The following is a 19,503-nucleotide window of genomic DNA, read 5'->3' as shown; positions in this document are numbered from 1 at the left end:
CACCTGTTTACCCTCACATGTGTCTTGCCCGTTTTAGGCTATTGAAATATTCCGTTTGACCTGCAAACCAAACATCCTTTTCATCCTTTCCACATGTTAAAGTTGATGCCAGTTGCATATGAGAATCTGACATTTCTCTCTCTCTCTCTCCCTCTCTCTCTCTCTGTCTCTCTCTCTTACTCTTTGTCTTAATCACTGCTTTCATTATTTTTGCCGACTTGCTGATTCCGTGCAATTGCCGACGATTACAACGGTCGTTGGACGAGCTCTGCACCAGAGTAACAGAAAACACAAAGTAAAAAAACAAAAACGAAAATAAAGAGAAACTCAAACTCCCCCAGAGTGCAATTAGGAAGCGAACTATAAAATTTCAGTGTTTGTCTTGGCAGATACTTTCGCACAGATATCTATGCCCGGTGCCAGCACACATATCGCCGCAACACCCCCGGACCAACGGACCGTCCGCCCCCACCCCCACACCGCCCCCTCCGTTGCTGTTGCTTCAGTGCCGCATTGGGCAATTGGCCCGTACGCATAATTGGCCTTCTGTGACCCCGGCTCGCTATTCTGACACTTTAATGAGCTGTCGACGTTTGCTCCTTTAGCCAGCAGCATCTTGATACGACTTTACGATTATACACGACCCGGTACGACAGCATTTGATCAAATGTGTAAAATGTTTCGCAACCTCAAATGTGTATTCATATAGCTATGCTACAGCACATACAGTTATTTCGAAATATTAGTGGTAACTATATAAATATATGTATGCACAGACGTAGGCTAATGAATAGGAGGATATAAGCCCATAGTTAGTATAGAAAGTGAAGGAAAATTACAGAAACAGCGCAGGATAGTAAAAAAATGAAACAGTGGAAGAGAGTGAGAGAGAGAGAGAGAGAGAGAGAGAGAGAGAGAGATAATATAATGATAATAGAAGAATCTCGAGGAAAAGAGAAATAGAGCTGTAGAAAAGTACAGAGAGATAGATAAAGGAATTGAGATAGTGGGCGTCATTGAAAAAGAAACAAGTGAGAGCTCAAATTAGATGGATAAAGCGAATAGGCGAATAAGAAAACAAGTAAGAAAGCTCTAGTCGAGACTGCTCGACTACGAGATCCCCTGAACCCTACAAGCAACTGATATTTCAAAAATAATTAGCAAACACACACGCACACACACACACACACGCATACAAACAAACACACGCACACACACGCATACAAACAAACACACGCACACACACACACTCACATATACAGGCGATTGCGCTTGGGTTGCGCTGCAGTGTTGGCAATATTAAGAGAACTTATTTGTTGAATAATTTAATTTCTAGACGTACGATCGTAATGAAACTTTCAGAACGTATTCATATTGTTTAAATGTATGTGTATACCGAAGCACAAGTCTCTAGTATTTGATATACGACTTTTACAAAGATTAGGGTGAGGGGGTGGATTTGGGGGTGGGGGGTAAATTTTAACAAAAACCGAAATTGTATGACATGCGTCTTAATATACATTTTAAATTTGGAGACTCTAGCTTGAAAGATGTAGGAGATATAATTATTTAAGTGATATTCGATAAGGTTTTTTATCGATAAAAAAGTATCGGAATGAGTTATCGTTTTTTAGTGATAAACTCGATATCCGCGTGATATATACGGACATTTTAAAAAAAAGTTGAAGTCTCTAGCTCTCGTATCTTCTGAAATCGACGCGTTCAAACATACGGACAGACGGACGGACGGACGGACGGACGGACGGACGGACGGACGGACGGACGGACGGACGGACAGACAGACGGACAGGGCTAAATCGACTCAGCTCGTCGCCCTGATCAAGAATATATATACTTTGTGGGGTCTGCCACGCCTCCTTCTGCCTGTTACATACATTTTAACAAAACCATTATACCCTGATTTCCCATTTTCAATGGGTTCAGGGTATAAAAAGGATAAGAGATTAAACTAAGACTGAGACAAAGAGATTGATGAGCTGTGATAGTGAGAAAGGCGAAGATTGTGAAGAGATTTTCTGAGAAAAATAGAAAAAGGTAAGAGATAAAATTGGAAAAAAATGAGAGAGAGATAGACAGCGAGAGAGAGATAGACAAAAAGTGTCAGAGAGCGAGAGAGAATTAAGAGAAAAAAGGAGAAACAGAATACTATAAATAAATATATTAAATAATTGCTCACTTCTTATACCAAATTTGTTCGTATGTGTCATGTGAATGAAGAAATAAAGACAGAGAAAAAGGAAAAATAAAAATAAAAATTATTTACTCACTACTTATACTAATTTTATTCATATCTATGTAAATATGTCAAGCGTATATATGTAAATATGTCGTGGAACAAGATTCGAACGCTGTACCAAGTGCAATGCGACCCATTTCTAGGCAATATATACATATACACATGTATGTATATGTATATGTATATGTCCCACTAGCACAGCCAAGCAGACTAAGGTGGCATGACGAACTCAGTGATGACGGCATCCACCATGCGCTGCAGAGTGTCCTGCAGCTCATCCCAGTCCTTCTCCTCGGGCAGGCCGAACATCTCTGCGTAGTAGCGCAGCTTCGGCTCACTGCTGCTGGTGCGGAACGTGATGACCATTCCGTTGTTGAAGGTGAACGTGAGCAATTGCCGACTGGCGCTGATCATCAGGCGTGGCTTCAGGTCGGGGAACGACGTGTCCAGGCCCAGCGTCAAGTCGCGCACATACCGCACCTCGAACTCGCCATTGAGGATGCACTTGGGATAGGTGCCCATGGTGTTGTCCTCATGGCTGCGCATGCGATTGCAGATGGCGGTGACCTCATCCACATTGCTGTAGTGCAGCGCGCTGACAATGGTGGCATGATAGCCATAGGTGTCGTAGATTTCGCGCAGCTTCTCGATCAGCGTCACGTTGCGAGTGCTCCGCAGGTAGCAGGCCATTGTGGCCACCTGGACGGCGGCGGAAATGCCGTCCTTGTCGGGTACTTTCACGTTAAACATGAAGCCAATGGGCTCCTCGAAAGCGAGCAGCACCGTTTTGCCAATCGCCGCCAACTCCAGCGCCTTGTTGGCCATCCACTTGAAGCCCACCAGGGTCTCTACGAACGTGAAGCCCTCGGCTCTGGCCATGGCGGCCAGAATCTTCGAGCTGCCCACGGTGGATATCATGACACAGTTCGATACATTGGGCTTTGGCGTTCTGGTCTTGTAATTCTCCAACGCCCACCAGCCGAGCAAAGCGCCCAGCTCGTTGCCATTGAACTTCTTCCACCTGCCCTTCGGATCGAGCTCAGCCACACCCAAGCGATCCACATCGGGATCGTTAGACAGAATGATGGTACAATGTTCCTCCTCCGCTTTCTTTATAGCCAAATTCAAGCAGCCCAGACCCTCTGAAAGAAAGATTTATGTGCATTTGAACGATCTCAGTCTGCTTATTCTTACCTAGAGGACTTGGAAAATGAAGAGTGGGAAATTCGGGATCTGGGTCCTTTTGCTGCAGCACCGGAATGACGGGCTTCAGTCGCGCCTGGTAGAACGCCTCACGGACGTAGTGAAAGCCAACCCCGTGGAGCGGGGTGTAGATGAAGCGCAGTTGACTGCACTCGTTAGTCTCGATGAATGAGAAGGGTAGCTGAGTCTTCAGCTGCTCAAAATAGGCCGAGTAGACCTCTCGGAACGGATCGAACAGCAGTGGGTTATCATCCAGTATGGACAGATCCCAGGAGGATGCCAGCGGCTCCTGGTGCTTCAGCATCGCTGCCTGTAGGTTTTTGTCGTGTGGCGTTAGGATGGGCGCTCCATTATCGAAATAGATCTTGAAGCCGTTATCGGTTTTCGGATTGTGAGAGGCTGTTATTGCCACGCCGGCCAGGCACTTCAGATGCACCACGCCGAAGGCCACGAACGGCGTGGGCACCATCCGATTGAATAGGTACACCCGAAAGTTCTGGTTCAAGAGCACGGCCGCTATCAGCTGGGAGAAGCGTTTGCCGTTGTAGCGCGCATCGTGGCCGACGATGACGCCCTGAGTCTCGCGCTTCTTCACGTTGGGATGCATCTCCACCAAATAGTTGGCGAGGCCCTGGGCCATTTGAATGGTGACTAGATCGTTGATCGAATCGAAGCCCGCTCGCATCCCGGATCGGATGCCGCCCGTGCCGAAGCCACAGCGGCGGCAGAGACGGGCGCGCAATGCGTCCCAGTCCTTGTCCTTGATGGCGTCGACCACCTGCTGCACCGTGGCCGCATTGCGGTCCCACAATATCCAGTTTTTGATCTGCAGATCGAGATCCTGTTGCCCGGACAGCTGTAGGGTTTCAAGCAGCTCCGCTCCTGTGGTTGGAATATTTGGTGCTAGCATTATAAAATTTAGATATTATCGTATTAAAAAATGTCAAAACAAGTTCCAGATCTGAGAGCTGTCTGCCCCTGTCTCAACTGAGTTGTAGAGCAACTCTATTTCGACCCACACAGCATTTGCATGGCCCGGCCAACAGCGAGGCGCTGGGCCACGTTCGAGTTGACCAATTGAAAATTTATGTGAAGCTCATCTCGATTTACGACCATCAAATACGGCCCCGGGGACCGACCCCACCGACCCCACCATTTGGACTAAGCACTGACAACCACAAATTGATCCATTGGCAATTTGATTTTGGCTGCTTGATGAATTTATGGCCAGCCACGACAATTGCCAAATACAGTTAAGATATTGCAGCTAAAGGATTTCTCTGCTGCAATAAATTTCTATACTTTTTTATCCCCACCCCAGTCTATGTGTGTGTGTGGAAGCATTAACATGATTTCAATTTGTCATCAATTATGCAAAGCGGGTCTAGAGCCCCCAACCTGCGCCCATTAACCGTTCATGTTACGTGCTGCAAACTTGGCATTTCCACGCTGCAAGTGTGAGTAATTTGCAACGGTAATTGGGTTACACAGGCGCATGCAACATTTATCAGGCAGGTAACCCCACGACGAGGCATTAGATACACCTCCCCCTACGGCCCTCGCCCCCGCCTTCTGCACTCTCTGTTTGTTTTGGCACTCTCTATGCTGCTCTGATCCAGTAACACCCCATTCCCACACACACACACACACACACACACACACACATACATTGGCACGTCAATTGCATTCTAAACATTCAACGCAATGGCTTTTCGGCTGGAGCCCAGCCACAACTCATCGGAATGCAGTCGCAGTAGCAGTTGCAGTCGCTCTGGCAGTCTGAGTCGCATTCTCTCTCTCTCCCTCTAACTCTCTCTCTCTCTTTGTCGCTGGCATAGAATTAGTTGAGAGCACACAAAATGCATTTCGCGTCAAATTGTCAAAGTGTTAATTAAAAATGGACACTCGAATAGGCAGGCAGGCAGGCGGCATAGACACATATTACCACGCCTACAGCTACGCCCACTCACTCATACGCCCACATATGCTCTGCCTGCTGAGGCACTCAAATTGACCTCGCAAATTCCCTTGCCCTGTCGGCTTAACTTTACATTTTTGGTACAATATTGGGCGGAGCATTCAAATTGATGAATGCAGAAAATTTAATATACTTTAATCTTAGCTCAAGAGAATTAATCTTAAAAGAAGTAGCACTTGGAGTTGTGTTATAAGAACAAGAGATGTTTTGCTACATCCCTGGTAATCCAAAGACTTTCTTGTACAACAATCTACAGGCAGATGAGAAATTTAAGAATAGGGTTCAGTTTATAGTAAGCTGTTTCGTGACTTAAAACTAGAAGGAATTTCTTATACAAGCAAATGCAACTAAGGTATTCAACAGCTAAATATATTGATAACAATCACTGCTATTAAATATATAAAACTGATTAGACTGGTTTATTATTTTCAAAATGAAATAGAGAATAGATTAAAATTCTTTGGCTGTTATGATTGACTTTGTGCTTACGTCTTGTATTCAAAGTACACATAGTCCCTAAGTGCCTGTTTCTTGTTCAGATAGATTTACTGTCTGTCTGCTACCATGTATGTGTATATATTTGGAACCAGTTCTATCCACTTATCAAACAGGATGCCAAGATGTGAATAGAAATAATAAGAGCTGAGTACAGCGTATATTCTTATGGAGTTTTCTGCATCGAAAAAAGTCTGACCTTTAATTATTTTACGCTTGCTATTCATATATAGAAAACTGTATATATTATTAGTACTAGATAGGGCTACAGGAAAGGATACTTCAATACCCTCCACACAGCTTAGTTTTCATACTTAAAAAATTCAATTCATACAGTCTTCTCACTATTCCCAGTTAAATTTAGGAGACTTTTTTGAGCTACATTAAAGTTTATATAATAAGCGCACTACTCCAACTCACATTCTTTGATTTTCGCCTTAACTGCTTTATGGCTCTATCTATTTTTGGTGCTTTGGCTAATTTTCCAATTTGCATAGAAAATAGCTAGGCAATTTATTTGTTTGTGCTTGCGTTTTTTTTTCTATGACACAGGCCATAAAATCTTTTCCTGCGGCAACAAATATTGGGTGTTTACGGCGTATGCTCTACGGCTGTGCACATTTATGCACTTGTGCCGTAATGTGCTTTGCATAATTTTAATCGTTCTGATCTGTGAGAATGTGAAAATGGGAATGGGAATGGGAATTTGAGATTATGGTGAATAGACATTCGCCCGACCCGGCCTATATAATCGACGTTGATTCCTTTTGTTTTGGGACAAGCGAACTGCAAAATTGGCGTTGTGTGAATCTTTTATGGCACCCCCGAGTGCCCTCCGCTCACGATGCGAGAGCATGTGAGGGAAGCCAAAGGAAGTCCAATATCTAATGCTATCAAACCTATTAAAATGCTAATTTATACATTTGCGAAGCCACAGGAAATGGTACCAAAAATATAGAGCGAGCTGACTTTACGAAATACATTTCAAATAAATTGTGAAAAAGTGAAATCTGTCAGAGCTGCGTCTCTTGTCATTCAGAAGTCAATTGCAGGAGCGAAAGCAGGAGCTAATGCGTAAGCGGAAGCAAAAGCACCTGCCTGCTAGAATCCATTAAATTAAAACCAAATCATTCATCTCATCTCGGATGCCGCTCAAATTGACTTTGACACTTTATGCGTCCATGGAAATATGTTGGACACTTTTGGCCCAGAGCTGAAAAGTGGTTTTTAATGTCTCGAACGAGGACATTTAACTGTCGCCTGACAAATGCGAAATACATGCAAATGGCCCGAGCTGAACTTTTGTTGGCTAAATCCAATTCGATAGGGTATTAATCAAAGGCTCTCAGCTCTCAGCTGTCTAGATTTCAGTTTCACTTTCAACTTTCAGCTCTCAGACGGGGGATAGTTTGGCTTCGCAAAAGGAAAAAAAAAGTGAAATAAATTTGCGTAATTTGTTTGTGTGGCTTTTCATATTTTCAATTTGAGTGCTCGAATATATTTGCCCAACTCCCCGTTTCCAAATGCCAAAATGTGAAAATGAAATTTACATCATTTGTTTATTTGTATCGCTCATGTCCTGTGGTCTTGCAAAAAAAAAAAACAACAGCAACAACAACAAGAAAAACATGTCCTTGGGGGAAACCTGCACAGCACAGTCGCAGCAATTCATTTTTTACATTTTTATTTTACCGAAGAAGGAAGGCAGAGAGCACATCGCAAATTTGATTACCGCCCAACAAAATGTTTGCATATATATAAATATACTTTTTTTTTGCAACCTCTCTCTCTCTCTCTCCCCTTCTCTGGGTACATTTCCGTACCATCTTTGACCGTCTTGCTTGCGTCTGGCACATACTTTTAAATTAACGCATTATGTTTATGTATTAGATGCAAATACAAATGCCCAGTCGCATCGCCCAAGGACCTTCACACATCGCTAACCAAAGGGTCAGAAATCCAATTTGAGAAAATTTTTCATAAAGCTTTGCCCTTTTTGTACCCTATAAAAACGATAGCAGAAGTATGATATAACGGCAAATGTTTTTGGGCGAAACTAGATTCAAGAGTGTGGTAATATATAGACAAAAATAATAAATAAATATAACTACTGTATATATAAAAAAAAAAAAAATAAAAATAAAAAATAAATAAAATATAAAAAAAAACACAAAACAAAAAATTAAAAATTTAATTATACAAAATTAGTTAATAAAAAAATGTATATATATATTAATTTAAATTTAAATTACAAATTTAAACTATACTAAATTAAAATTAATAATACAAATAAATATAATATAAATATATATTTATAAATATAAGTTTATATAATTTTTAATATATATTTTTTAACATTTAAAAATTAAAGAAAAAATTGAAATGTTAAAATTATAATTATAAAAATTAAAATTAATAAAAAAATAAACATATTCATTATTATTAATTTATTATTATATATTAATTTATTAATATATATTTATATATTTATAAATATTCAGAAGATACATACGTTTTTATATATTGTTTTTTATATTTGTATATTTATTTATTTATTTATTCGTTTATTTATTTATTTTTTTTTTTTAATAATTTTACTAATTTATTTATTTATATATTTATTATACCTTTGAGTTTATATATTACTAAAACTAACTTAATGCCAAACATTTTATAAAAGGCCTTCTTCAGATTCTTTTATAAATAGTTGCCTTCAAGCTATATTCTCATGATTAATGCATATGCAGCATAGGCTCTCCTTCTGGCTGCCTATATTACAGGGTATGTCGTAGTTTCAGCTGTTCCTTTAGCGCCTCGCCACACATTCAGAACATTCTTACATGAGAAATCTAAAGAACAAACATTTTTATTGCACATCAAATTTGGTCCACGTCTGCGGCTCAGTCGTCTGTGCAGTCAGCTTCAAGGCAGGAGAAGGAGGACAAGGAGCAGCAGCAGAGGCAGCCTCGACAATCAAGTGAAGGCTCACAGAATGAGAAATACTTTTGATTTCATTCCGCCACAACGAGAAACACCAAGTGCCCTGCAACTGGACCGAAAATTGTCTACGGACCAAGGACTGGCAGTCATCTAGGACCCGTTGCTACTCACTCATACACAGAGTCGTGTCTAATTGGAAACGGTCGAGCTTTGATTGCTTGGGCAGGCAGCCTGCGAAGAAGATTAGAGCAGCTCATAAGCGGTTAGGCAATCACCATTAGAATCGCCCTGGATTGGCCCAACTGCCTGGCTAATTGCACGTGCCCTGGCGGGGGGAAGTAACTCGACAGAAGTCGAACTAAAATTGGGAATGATTTCATTTTGATGCTGATCTAATCAGCTGATGATGTTGAAGCTTCCCAATGTGATTTTCATGTTTGCTTGGATGGAGGCTCTGTGAGATGTGACATGCAAAATGACATAGACACAGACACACACACACACATACATACGCACACGCACACGCACACACCCATGATATCGTTAGCAAAGGGTTGGGCCACAACCTTCATTCGAACTTTGATGGAAATGTTGGCATTTTTGTCCGCAAAATTTTCGGATTTCTGCGCATTAATAAAAAATAAAATACAAATCAGAAACGTGTCAACAACTCAAAGTGGGTTCGCATGCCAATTGGAAATGTGCCTGTCGCATGTGCACGAATTTGCACTTTGGCGCAAAAACCCTTTCATTTACTAGGGGGCGGGTGCGGGGGGATGACTGAGCAACTAAGGGGTTAAGTGTACGCGCAGCAGCCACAGGAGACTAACTCCACGGCAAACAGCTGAAACTACGGCAATGTGAGTTTGCATCGAGTTGTCTTAAATGGGTTTTGGCATTTTCAGTTTGGCTGTCAACTCGCTTTGCATACCAAGTAAACCGCCTCGACGAGCAAAAGGAATATCAGATAACTAGTGCAACAAAACTCTAGTCACATGTGTGCATTGCATACATACAGACATACGTATGAGGAAGGCGTGTATGGAGTTGATATGGAGTTTTACTCTTGGGCGAAGACATAAGTTATCTTTGATAATTTAAATAAATAAATATAATATAATATAATAATATTTTTCGTTTATTCTTAAACATCAATTGTTTCTAAACAAGCTTAAAAAAATATATACGAAAAATATATTAAATGATATAAATATATTAAATGAATACAAGAAGTTAAATATTCATATTTTGAGAATGAACTGGAAAAAACAAAGAAATTACGAAAAACAAATTTTTATATAGAAGCATTTTATTAAAAAAAATATATATATAATTTAAAAAAATATTTATGTAACATTTAATTAATTATTATTGATAAAGTAATTAATTTTCATTGTTGATTAAATAATTAATTTTTGCTAAATATTAAATTATAATTAATTAAATATCACTAAAATATTTAAAAAAAAATTTTTTTATCATGATTATTAATTATGACTTAAATTTTGATTAAATAATAATTAATTCATTTAAATTTAAGCTTTATGACATAGAAGCTGAACCGTTAATAATTATTTCAAATAATCAAAGCAAATTCGAAATACGCTTGAATATGAGAAATATTATTTTGCTATTTCATGTCTGACTAATAAGTTTTGTAAACAAAATTGAAAAATAAACTATTATTTGAGATTCGAATTGAATTTATGAAATTGATGTACATAATATGTATAACCAATAAGCAAATTTTCGGGATTAGTTAATTTGATTTAAATTTGATTACTCTGAATATAATAAAAGCCAGTTTTAATGCAAAGCTTTATAGGATGATCCATAAATTAGAATGGTATAGATATTAGATTAGTTTAGTATGGCATAGTACATTATAATATGGTATAGTATAGTACAGTTTGGATTTTGTATACAATAATACAGCATTGTATAGGTGCGCATATTCAATGTTTCTCCTCTCTCTGGGTTTAGATTACTTTAAATAATGTGAGCACTACTTCATAAAATGTTTGTTCGCTCTGATTTTAGCCAGACTGAATTAGAGAGCGGCAGTTAGGCAACTTGATGTGCGACTGAGTTCTTTGAGTGACGAACGATGCCGACGCTGAGGAGGAAGCTGCAACTGGCAGCAGGAGCTGGAGTCGGAGCTGGAGCCGCAGCCGCAGCAGCGATGTGGCAAAAATATAAAAATTATTGATTATCAGCGATGGCATCTCGGCGATTTGCTGCTACAAGCCACGTTTCACTTTTTTGCTTGCGGTGGCTGGGCTGGCTCTCGTTTCAGTCCCGATTCCCGTTGCCGTCCAGGATGCTGCTGCCGCTGCTGTTGTTGCTGCTTCTGTTCTTTTGTTGCAGACGACTGAGATCCCATCATTAAAACCATTGTGCGATATCGACACCTTGGTCAGCACGTTTTTTTTTATTTTAGTATTTTTTTTATTTATTTTTTTTATTTTGTTAGTTTATGTTTTCTTGTCAAGGAAGAGCAGAAAAAGCGAGATCGTTTCGCTTGTCGCAAGTGTTGTCAACAGGTTTCGCGGAATGGGAATGCAACGAGGACGAGCTGAAGACGTTGTTTCTGTTACCAGAGACGCGTTCGCGTTCTCGTTCGCAGAGATCGTTCATCATCATCGCGGATGACAAGTGATCAAAGATGCAGTAATATTTTACAGCACTTTGTTTCTGTTTACAACTCGGATCGCCGGATCGCAGGAATGCCCACAGAAGCGCGTTGACACATTTTATTTGTGGCCTGCTGCCCCTGCCCCTGCCCCTGCCCCTACCCCCTGCAGCAGCGCTGCTTTCTCCTTAATTGTCCTTATCACATTGTCATTAGGTCTGCCCCGCAGCACATTCATAAATATTTATAAAGCTGTGCGAGTCGCTCGAGCGACTACAACTTTGGTTAGCGCACAGATTTGAGATATTCGAACATTGATTAAATGTTTCAGCGTAAGCCGAATATGGCCGGGCAGTTCATAAATTAAAAGGGCTGAAACTCAATTAAAAGTGTCGCCAACTAACTGTTAATTACGGCAGCTAAGTGCGCGCAATTAAAGCCAATAAATTACTAAGACATTACGTACTCACTCTGTCTCTCCCTCTCTCTCTCTCCCCCCTCTCTAGCTTCTACCTAGTTGCTGCCACATTCACATGCCACAATTCAGCTGGCTGCAGCTGCACGTGCTGAGCATTTTCGAATGGCATTCCATCAAAGCCAAAATCAGCCTTAACTTGTGGCTTCCACAGATCAGCGTGGATCCACACACACACACACACTTACACACACACACATAGAGGCAGCCATCAGCCTAAAAAAAGAGTGGCAAGTACGTCCGTATATGGCATTCGATTCCCATTAAAAATTATTAGCCGCCCCGCCGGCAAAGAGCAAATTACGGATTAATGTGCAATTGGCTTAAGCCACAAGCAGCCCTGTCATCGCTCTTCAGCCCATTTGGCAGACAGAGCTCCGTGCGTGTCTAGCAAGCAAATTGAGCTCCATTCCACATTGGCATCTCGCTGCGAATTGCGAGCACTTGCAAAGTTTTACAATTTCTGCCATTTATTAGACAAATGCTCAACTTCTAATTAGGCAGAGATTTGAGAAGGTTTCCCTATTGTAAATTTCGGTTTGTGTGTAACTAAACTTCAGTTTAAATATTTACTGTAAACTTTAAACTGGAACTAACTTGGTTGTCTGAAAGTCAATGAACCGAAATCAATTTGAAGCAAATATGAGCATTGATGTGTGGAATAAGTGCTCTATCATCGCTGAGAGTTGCTCGAAATTGGCGTCAATCTAAGTAGAGATTTGTCTGTTTGAACAATGGTGGTGCAACTGTATATAATATACATGCATACATATATATAAGCTATTCATTATAATTTATTTTTTATTATTTTTTAGAATTCTAAAGTTAAACAAAGAACCAAATTACACAGCTTAAAGTTTGCTAAAACATCGTTGGCCTTACAAGTTCATAGTACCACATTTTTCTGATTAATAAAAAAATGTTTTATTTGGTGATAATTATTATTTCTTCATTTAATTATTTTTTATTTATTTATTTTTTAATTAATTTCTTTTTTTATGAATTTTATTATTATTTATTTATAGATTTATTTATTTTTATTTATTCATATATGTATTTCCTTATTTATTTATTTAATATTTATATATTATTTTATTTATATTCTTATTTATTCATTTAATGCTTTAATTATTTATTTATTGATTAATTAATTTATTTATTTGTAAACTTGTTTATTATTTATTTATTTTCATATTTATTTATTTTTAATTATTTATTTATTTTCCTATTTCCTTATTTATTTTGTTATAATTTACTTAATTAGTTATTTATTAATTCATTTATATTATTTTCTTGTTCTGTGAATACAAAATTTCACCTATATTTGATTTTAATTGTTAATTTTTTAAATTTTAATTTAATTTTTAAATGAAAAAAAAAGCTGACAGTAAGAGTAACATTTTCGTTGTAATGATGGCATGTTGAATTATTTCTAAGAATTTATTTTAATTTATTTCTATTAGTCACTAACAAAGTTAAAAAATATACAAAAATAACAACATATTTGGGTTCGCTTAGAATTCTTCGTAAATCGAGAATATATACATATATATATTTTTTTAATATTTTATATTCGTATATTGAAATTTCACTTCATACAACATTTTTTCGCCAACTTTTTTGAACATTTTCTGCCTAATAATCTCTTTGAACAGCTTGCAGCCTTCTAATTACTTAGTCAACTCACCCGCTGCTTCCACTCAAGTTTCAAACTCAACGCTTGATATGGCAGAAGGTGACTCTATAAATTGGCTTGCCTAAAAATAACACCTGCCCAAATTATTAAGTAATTAACTGAGAACCGCAAACTGCCAAATCCTTTCGCCGCAAGCACTTGTTGTTGTTGTTGTAGTTGTTGTTGTAGTTGTTGTTGTTGTTCTTGTTGTTGACTCATTAAAATTAATGGCAAGACTGACGCCAACAACGATTCTGCATATTAATGGCCGCAATGTCCGCGGGGATAATACGCCAGCTAATAAGAAATTAAAAGATACTTGTCCGATGAGCCAGTGCTGCGCAGCGGCCCAAGATGCTGCTCTCGATTTGACAGCGACAACTGTTTGTTTTAATTTGGAAGATTTTTCAATGCGGCCGCCAGCAAAAATTAACTAATTGCCAAATGATGAAAGCGTCGCAGCCGAGGCGAACGGGTTGAATTTAACTCGACTTGGGGTTTGGACTGCGCCTTGAACATGAATTTTTAAATGGGCCGCACTAAACGACCGTCCAGGGAGATGATTATGAAGCGCCAGAAGAAGTTGCGCAGCGTCGAGGCGTGGGCACCTGGGATGGTGCCAGGTGCCAACAGCTCGTTGTGGCATCGATGTGAAATGCGCTCGCAATCGACTTTAAATCGAGGCTTATTTAAAGCGATGCGATTGCGCCCAAAGGTCTGCAACGGTTTATGCAAATTAAATGCACTCTGGCTGCATTTTTACAGACGAATATCGAATAAAGCGCAGCCCTTGGCTATAATTAAATAATACGCCAATTGTACCAGCACCCTCTCCATATTTACTCATGGGGTATGCTGCACTACCTCGATGATGTTTCCACAAACTTTGAGACTTCGATACCGAACTGGGTGCTATTGAAATTGTTAAACATTGTATATTCAAATAATATTTTAGTATATATATAATTGTATATTGCTAGCCATTTTTACTGCTTATTAAATTAATAACGAAAATTAATTAATGGAAATAATTTTAAATAATTTAGAAGATAAAAATAAAATATAAAAAAATATAAATATAAATAATATATTAGTTAAATATTAAAAAATAAAAGTAAAATTTGACTTATACAAAAAAATAAAATAAATAAATAAATAAATAAAAAATAAAAATATATAAATAAAAAATAAAAATTTATATAAACAAAGTTAGATTAAAATAAAATGGATTAATTTAAAAAAATGTTTAAATAAATTATTTAAATCAAACATTTAGTAGAATCCTATAATTTATTTAAACAATTTACACAAATAATCCAGAGTATCTCGCAGTCGAGCAGTCTACAGCCTTTTGGCGCTCGACAATTATTTAATACATATGATTCCAAAGGGCATTTCCCGCGTGTATTTATGGATGCACTACGCAACAGAGTTATGTCCAGTGTCCCCTGGACAGGGAGCAGGGGAAAGAGAGCAGAAGGCAGGGAACTGGAAACTGGGGACAGTGCGTGGCACATTTGTTTATTGTTTTCGCAATTACAATTAAAAACATTTTTTTTTTTTTTCTTTTTTGCCTCGCGGCCACGGGTTTTGGTGCAAAAATTATCGCCAAGCCCATTTGCGGTAATTATTTAATGTGCTCTCCCAGGTGGGGCACGCAAAATACAAGGCTGCCAGTCAGCCGAGCAGCCGGCGAGCCGGGCAACAACACCAAATGGAATTAACGTAATGCGTGCAGCACCAACACCCACTCTGCGTATCCACTCTGTTGCGCCACTGTGTCAGTTGTGGCAAGTCCTTGGCTTTGTAGGTTTGCACTGTTTGCTGGTCAATTAAATTTGGCCAGAAGCACGCACCTGCCTTGACATTGCACCGGCCCCGTTCCAGCGGCTAGCCGGATGTGGACATATGCAAGTGCCGTACGGACCGTCTGTGTCCCATTGCTTGCACTGGCACCATTGCTTGTTGTCCGGCCCTCTGCCCTGTCATAATTAATGCCAGTTAAGTCCCGTGTCCTGTCGCCCCAGGCGCGTCCACAGCCCCCCAAACCCAGTCGGACTGTTGCGCCCATTTTAATTCAATTGCATGTGCCCCCTTCGCAGTTGTAGTGTAAAATTTACGCTCTTTTTGGTGTTTAATATGCGCACCCAGGCCAGCTCTGCCCTGCCCTCCAATTCCCTGCCCTCTGGAGTACTCATAAAGTGTCATCCATCCATAGCGAACGTTTACAATTAGGCGCAACTTTTTAAATATTTTGTGTCTTTTCTTTTTTTTTTAGGCAAAATACTTATAATTTCCCGGGAGAGCGATTTCCAAGCGTTAGTTCCCCCGCTTTGCATTCTATCCTAGACATTTTTACATTTTCATTTCAAGTACTTTTCTCTCTCTCTCTCTCTTTCTGATAAAAGTTACGCGACAACGTTTGGGTCATGACAATCAAAAGTGTCAAACCCGCCTGACCCAAATCTTGAAAGTTACTTCACAGCCAAGTAATATCACTTTGTCAAACTTTCAAAATTCCTTGACCATCTATTTTTAAAACAATTTTCGAATCTATATTTCACTATTAAGCAAACATACACTTGATGTGAGCCTAAAGAATTTTATCAAGAAATTTTGTTGGTTGATTTATTATATCTTGGCATCAAGAGCCAAAACCTAAGCAAGGTGATACAGAGAAATGGATAAGAACGTAAGACAGTTGTTTCAATAATAAGATTTTCAATAAGGTAACTATGTTTTATTTTTAATTAGTAGTTAGAGATATAATATAAAATTAATAATATTTGTTAAGAAACATGTTTTATAAACTTTTATAATTATATATAATTTATTATGTTATCTAATAATTTTTCTCTTATATTATCTTGCTGATGACGATAAACATAATTTTTCATATTTGTAGACATAATTTTTTGATGCCCATTGAATATGGACAACCCTTTATAGACATTTCTTTAAAGCATCTCCTAGAATTACCTGCTAGAAAATTATAAAGACTATTCCAAATGGGAATTACCTGAAAGACATCTGTAGGGCAACCTAAAAAGAATAATACATTAGCCAATTCGGGTATATAGGGTAAATATACTTTAATTGACAGATCCGAAAACCTTGATCCTATATTCTAATAGCCAATAAATTTGATAGTTTCACTCATTCAGTGAATATTAACACGAATCATCCTAACCATCCATTTATAGCAGTATTTCTGCAATCTCTAACAACTTTAAATCTAAATTCCTCTTGAATAAAGAAAAGTTTTCCACATTCCATTTGCCTATTAGAGCCATATGCGTTCATTTAATAATAATAATTAGATACACGATTTCTTCATTAGCCGCGTAAATTGAGATGGGTGATACTTTCCAACACTTTATAGTGCCCATCTGTAACTTCACCCCGTTGAGCAATGAACGCAACAAAGTAAATATAAAAACCCATTCTAAGGGCTGTGAAGCGTGTCCTGGAAATAGTTTTGCATAAATAGGCTGGCCAAACAAGCCGAGAACACGGCGAACGTGTGTGAAAAAGTTAATTAATTTATGTCACATTCCTTATGCCCACTTGGGGACGGCAGGCCGTCCGTGCATTATCATAGTTGGCGAGGGCGTTAATGGATGCCTATGATTAAAACTACGCATGTTTGTCCATTTAAGCCCGTAATTTGTGTCGTAAATCACTCCAAAGGAGTCCGCCCACGCTTCGCACCTTCGGTGACCTGGCCCGGCCAATGTTGTGCTTGTTTGCCTAATGACTCTAATTGGGGATGAAAAAGGGAGCTGGAGCTGGAGCTGGGCTGGAGTCGGAGCTGTAGCTCGGAATTCGAGCTGGATTTGGCACGTAATCGGCAAGTGCTTAGAACCCTTTTTGTCGACAAGTCTTTAGCAGGTCATGTGAGTACATTGACGAGTATCATAATACCAACAGCAGCAGCGGTGTCATCGTCATCTTGGACGGCTCAGCCATCATTAGCGCCATTTGTTGGCCAACAGCTAGAGGACGGGACGTTCCAGGTCGCTACAGTCGGGCAGTCGGGCGGTCGTGCGGGGAAACGAGTCCGAGTTCGACTATAAAACCGGTTCATTTGCATATCAAAGGCATAATCAACACCTTCCACAAACAACAACCAAACACAATATGGCAGAGTCCAAAAGCCACAAAGCACTCGCACACACACACACACACACACACACACATATGCTCGTGCGCAAGGTGTGCCCATAAAAACCCTGTTTCTGGACCAAAGGACAGACAAAGAGACGAACAGACGGACAGCAACCGCAATGCAGCATTGACGTGCTCCATTTGCCAGAGAGCTCCACAAGCTGCTCATTTGCATGCGTACATGTGACGCTGACCCCTGCCCCAACTCCTTCTCTGACTCCAACTCGAACTACAACTCCTTCTCCAATCTGGCGACCAGTCAGCAACTGGTTTTCCAGGCTCTTCACTTGCCGTCGCCACCCCGCACTTTTTTGGCCCTCACTTCGGGCCAGGCCCACATTCACTGCCGTAAGGTGTGAAATTATGAGCCTTGCATTAGTGCTAATTGGCTCAACGTGCTCTGCATGCAAATGCACACAGCAAAATGCATAGCCGGAGTAGAGAATGCACTTCTACGATGTATAGACAGGCAGATGCATGGAAAGCGGAACATCAATAAAACTCCTAAAGTAAACTTGAAAAATAAAATCATAATTGAATAGAAATACTAGCTCAGTTTAAAGGAACATCGAAGGAAGACTTTAGCAGATATCATATAAAGTAGTTTATATAAATTGTGAATTTAGCTTATATAAAGTGTATATAAATTATGAATTTATTTATAAATAAGTACATATAAATTGTGAAATGTTTTTTATATACCATATCAGTTCTTATCCGATTATATTAACAATAGCTTAAAACAGCAAATTCATTTCTTTTAGTTTTTTTCTTCTTTTTTTCTTCTCTTTCTTCTTTGATCTATAAGTATTATTAGGAAAAAATTGACAATAATAATAATATTAAAATTCTTGTTTCGTTTCGAGGCAACAAAAATAACTCTAACCCATTGAAGATAGGAAATCAGAGTATACTGGTTTGATAATAAAAGTCCCCAAATTTTTTTAAAGTACAATAGAATACGGCTATAACGACTTCTCTTAAAGTATCCGTACGGATATTGCGACGAATATTCTGGTCCCCACTTATTCGTTTATAGGGTCTTCCGGGTATAACGACTGTCCTTTGGCATTATCATTCAAATATTGTGTCATCCATTATTTATAGGGTTATGAGCTAAATTAATTGTGGGTATGACAATACTAAAACAAGAAAGAAAGCTCTAGTCGAGACTGCTCGACTACGAGATCCCCTGAACCCTACAAGCAACTTATATTTCAATAATAATTAGCAAACACACACGCACACACACACACACGCATACATATAAACTCACGCGCGCACACACACTCACATATACAGGCGATTGCGCTTGGGTTGCGCTGCAGTGTGGCAATATTTTGAGAACTTATTTGTTGAATAATTTAATTTCTAGACGTACGATCGTAATGAAACTTTCAGAACGTAATCATAATGTTTAAATGTATGTGTATACCGAAGCACAAGTCTCTAGTATTTGATATACGACTTTTACAAAGATGTGGGTGAGGGGGTGGATTTAGGGGTGGGGGGTAAATTTAAACAAAAACCGAAATTGTATAAAATACATCTTTATATACATTTTAAATTTGGAGACTCTAGCTTGAAAGATGTAGGAGATATAATTTTTTAAGTGATCTTCGATAAGGTTTTTTATCGATAAAAAAGTATCGGAATGAGTTATCGTTTTTTAGTGATAAAC

At 38.9% G+C, this 19,503-nt stretch overlaps 1 protein-coding gene across 1 annotated transcript; it reads right to left on the bottom strand.

The window, feature by feature from the left end:
• Positions 1 to 2,287: 2,287 nt before the first annotated feature.
• Pgm2b (Phosphoglucomutase 2b) lies at positions 2,288 to 4,467 on the bottom strand. The gene is made up of 2 exons (XM_018103211.3): positions 3,452 to 4,467; positions 2,288 to 3,399 (listed from the first exon to the last, which is right to left on the bottom strand). Exons 1-2 carry the CDS (start codon positions 4,368 to 4,370, stop codon positions 2,468 to 2,470), a joined length of 1,851 nt encoding a protein of 616 aa, XP_017958700.1. The 5' UTR covers positions 4,371 to 4,467; the 3' UTR covers positions 2,288 to 2,467.
• Between the last annotated feature and the right edge of the window lie 15,036 nt (positions 4,468 to 19,503).

The sequence above is a fragment of the Drosophila navojoa genome, chromosome 5, assembly GCF_054131105.1.
Source record: "Drosophila navojoa isolate 15081-1374.11 chromosome 5, UAZ_NAV_1.0, whole genome shotgun sequence".
Classification (NCBI taxonomy): Eukaryota; Metazoa; Arthropoda; class Insecta; order Diptera; family Drosophilidae; genus Drosophila; species Drosophila navojoa.
This window is presented reverse-complemented; position numbering and strand designations above follow the sequence as displayed.

What these genes read in the sequence shown, in the direction of transcription:
- Pgm2b (XM_018103211.3), bottom strand. Translation starts at nt 4,370, where the DNA reads ATGCTAGCACCAAATATTCCAACCACAGGAGCGGAGCTGCTTGAAACC. An exon ending in TCATTTTCCAAGTCCTCTAG is followed by an intron (nt 3,400 to 3,451) that starts GTAAGAATAAGC and finishes TCTTTCTTTCAG; the next exon opens with AGGGTCTGGGCTGCTTGAAT.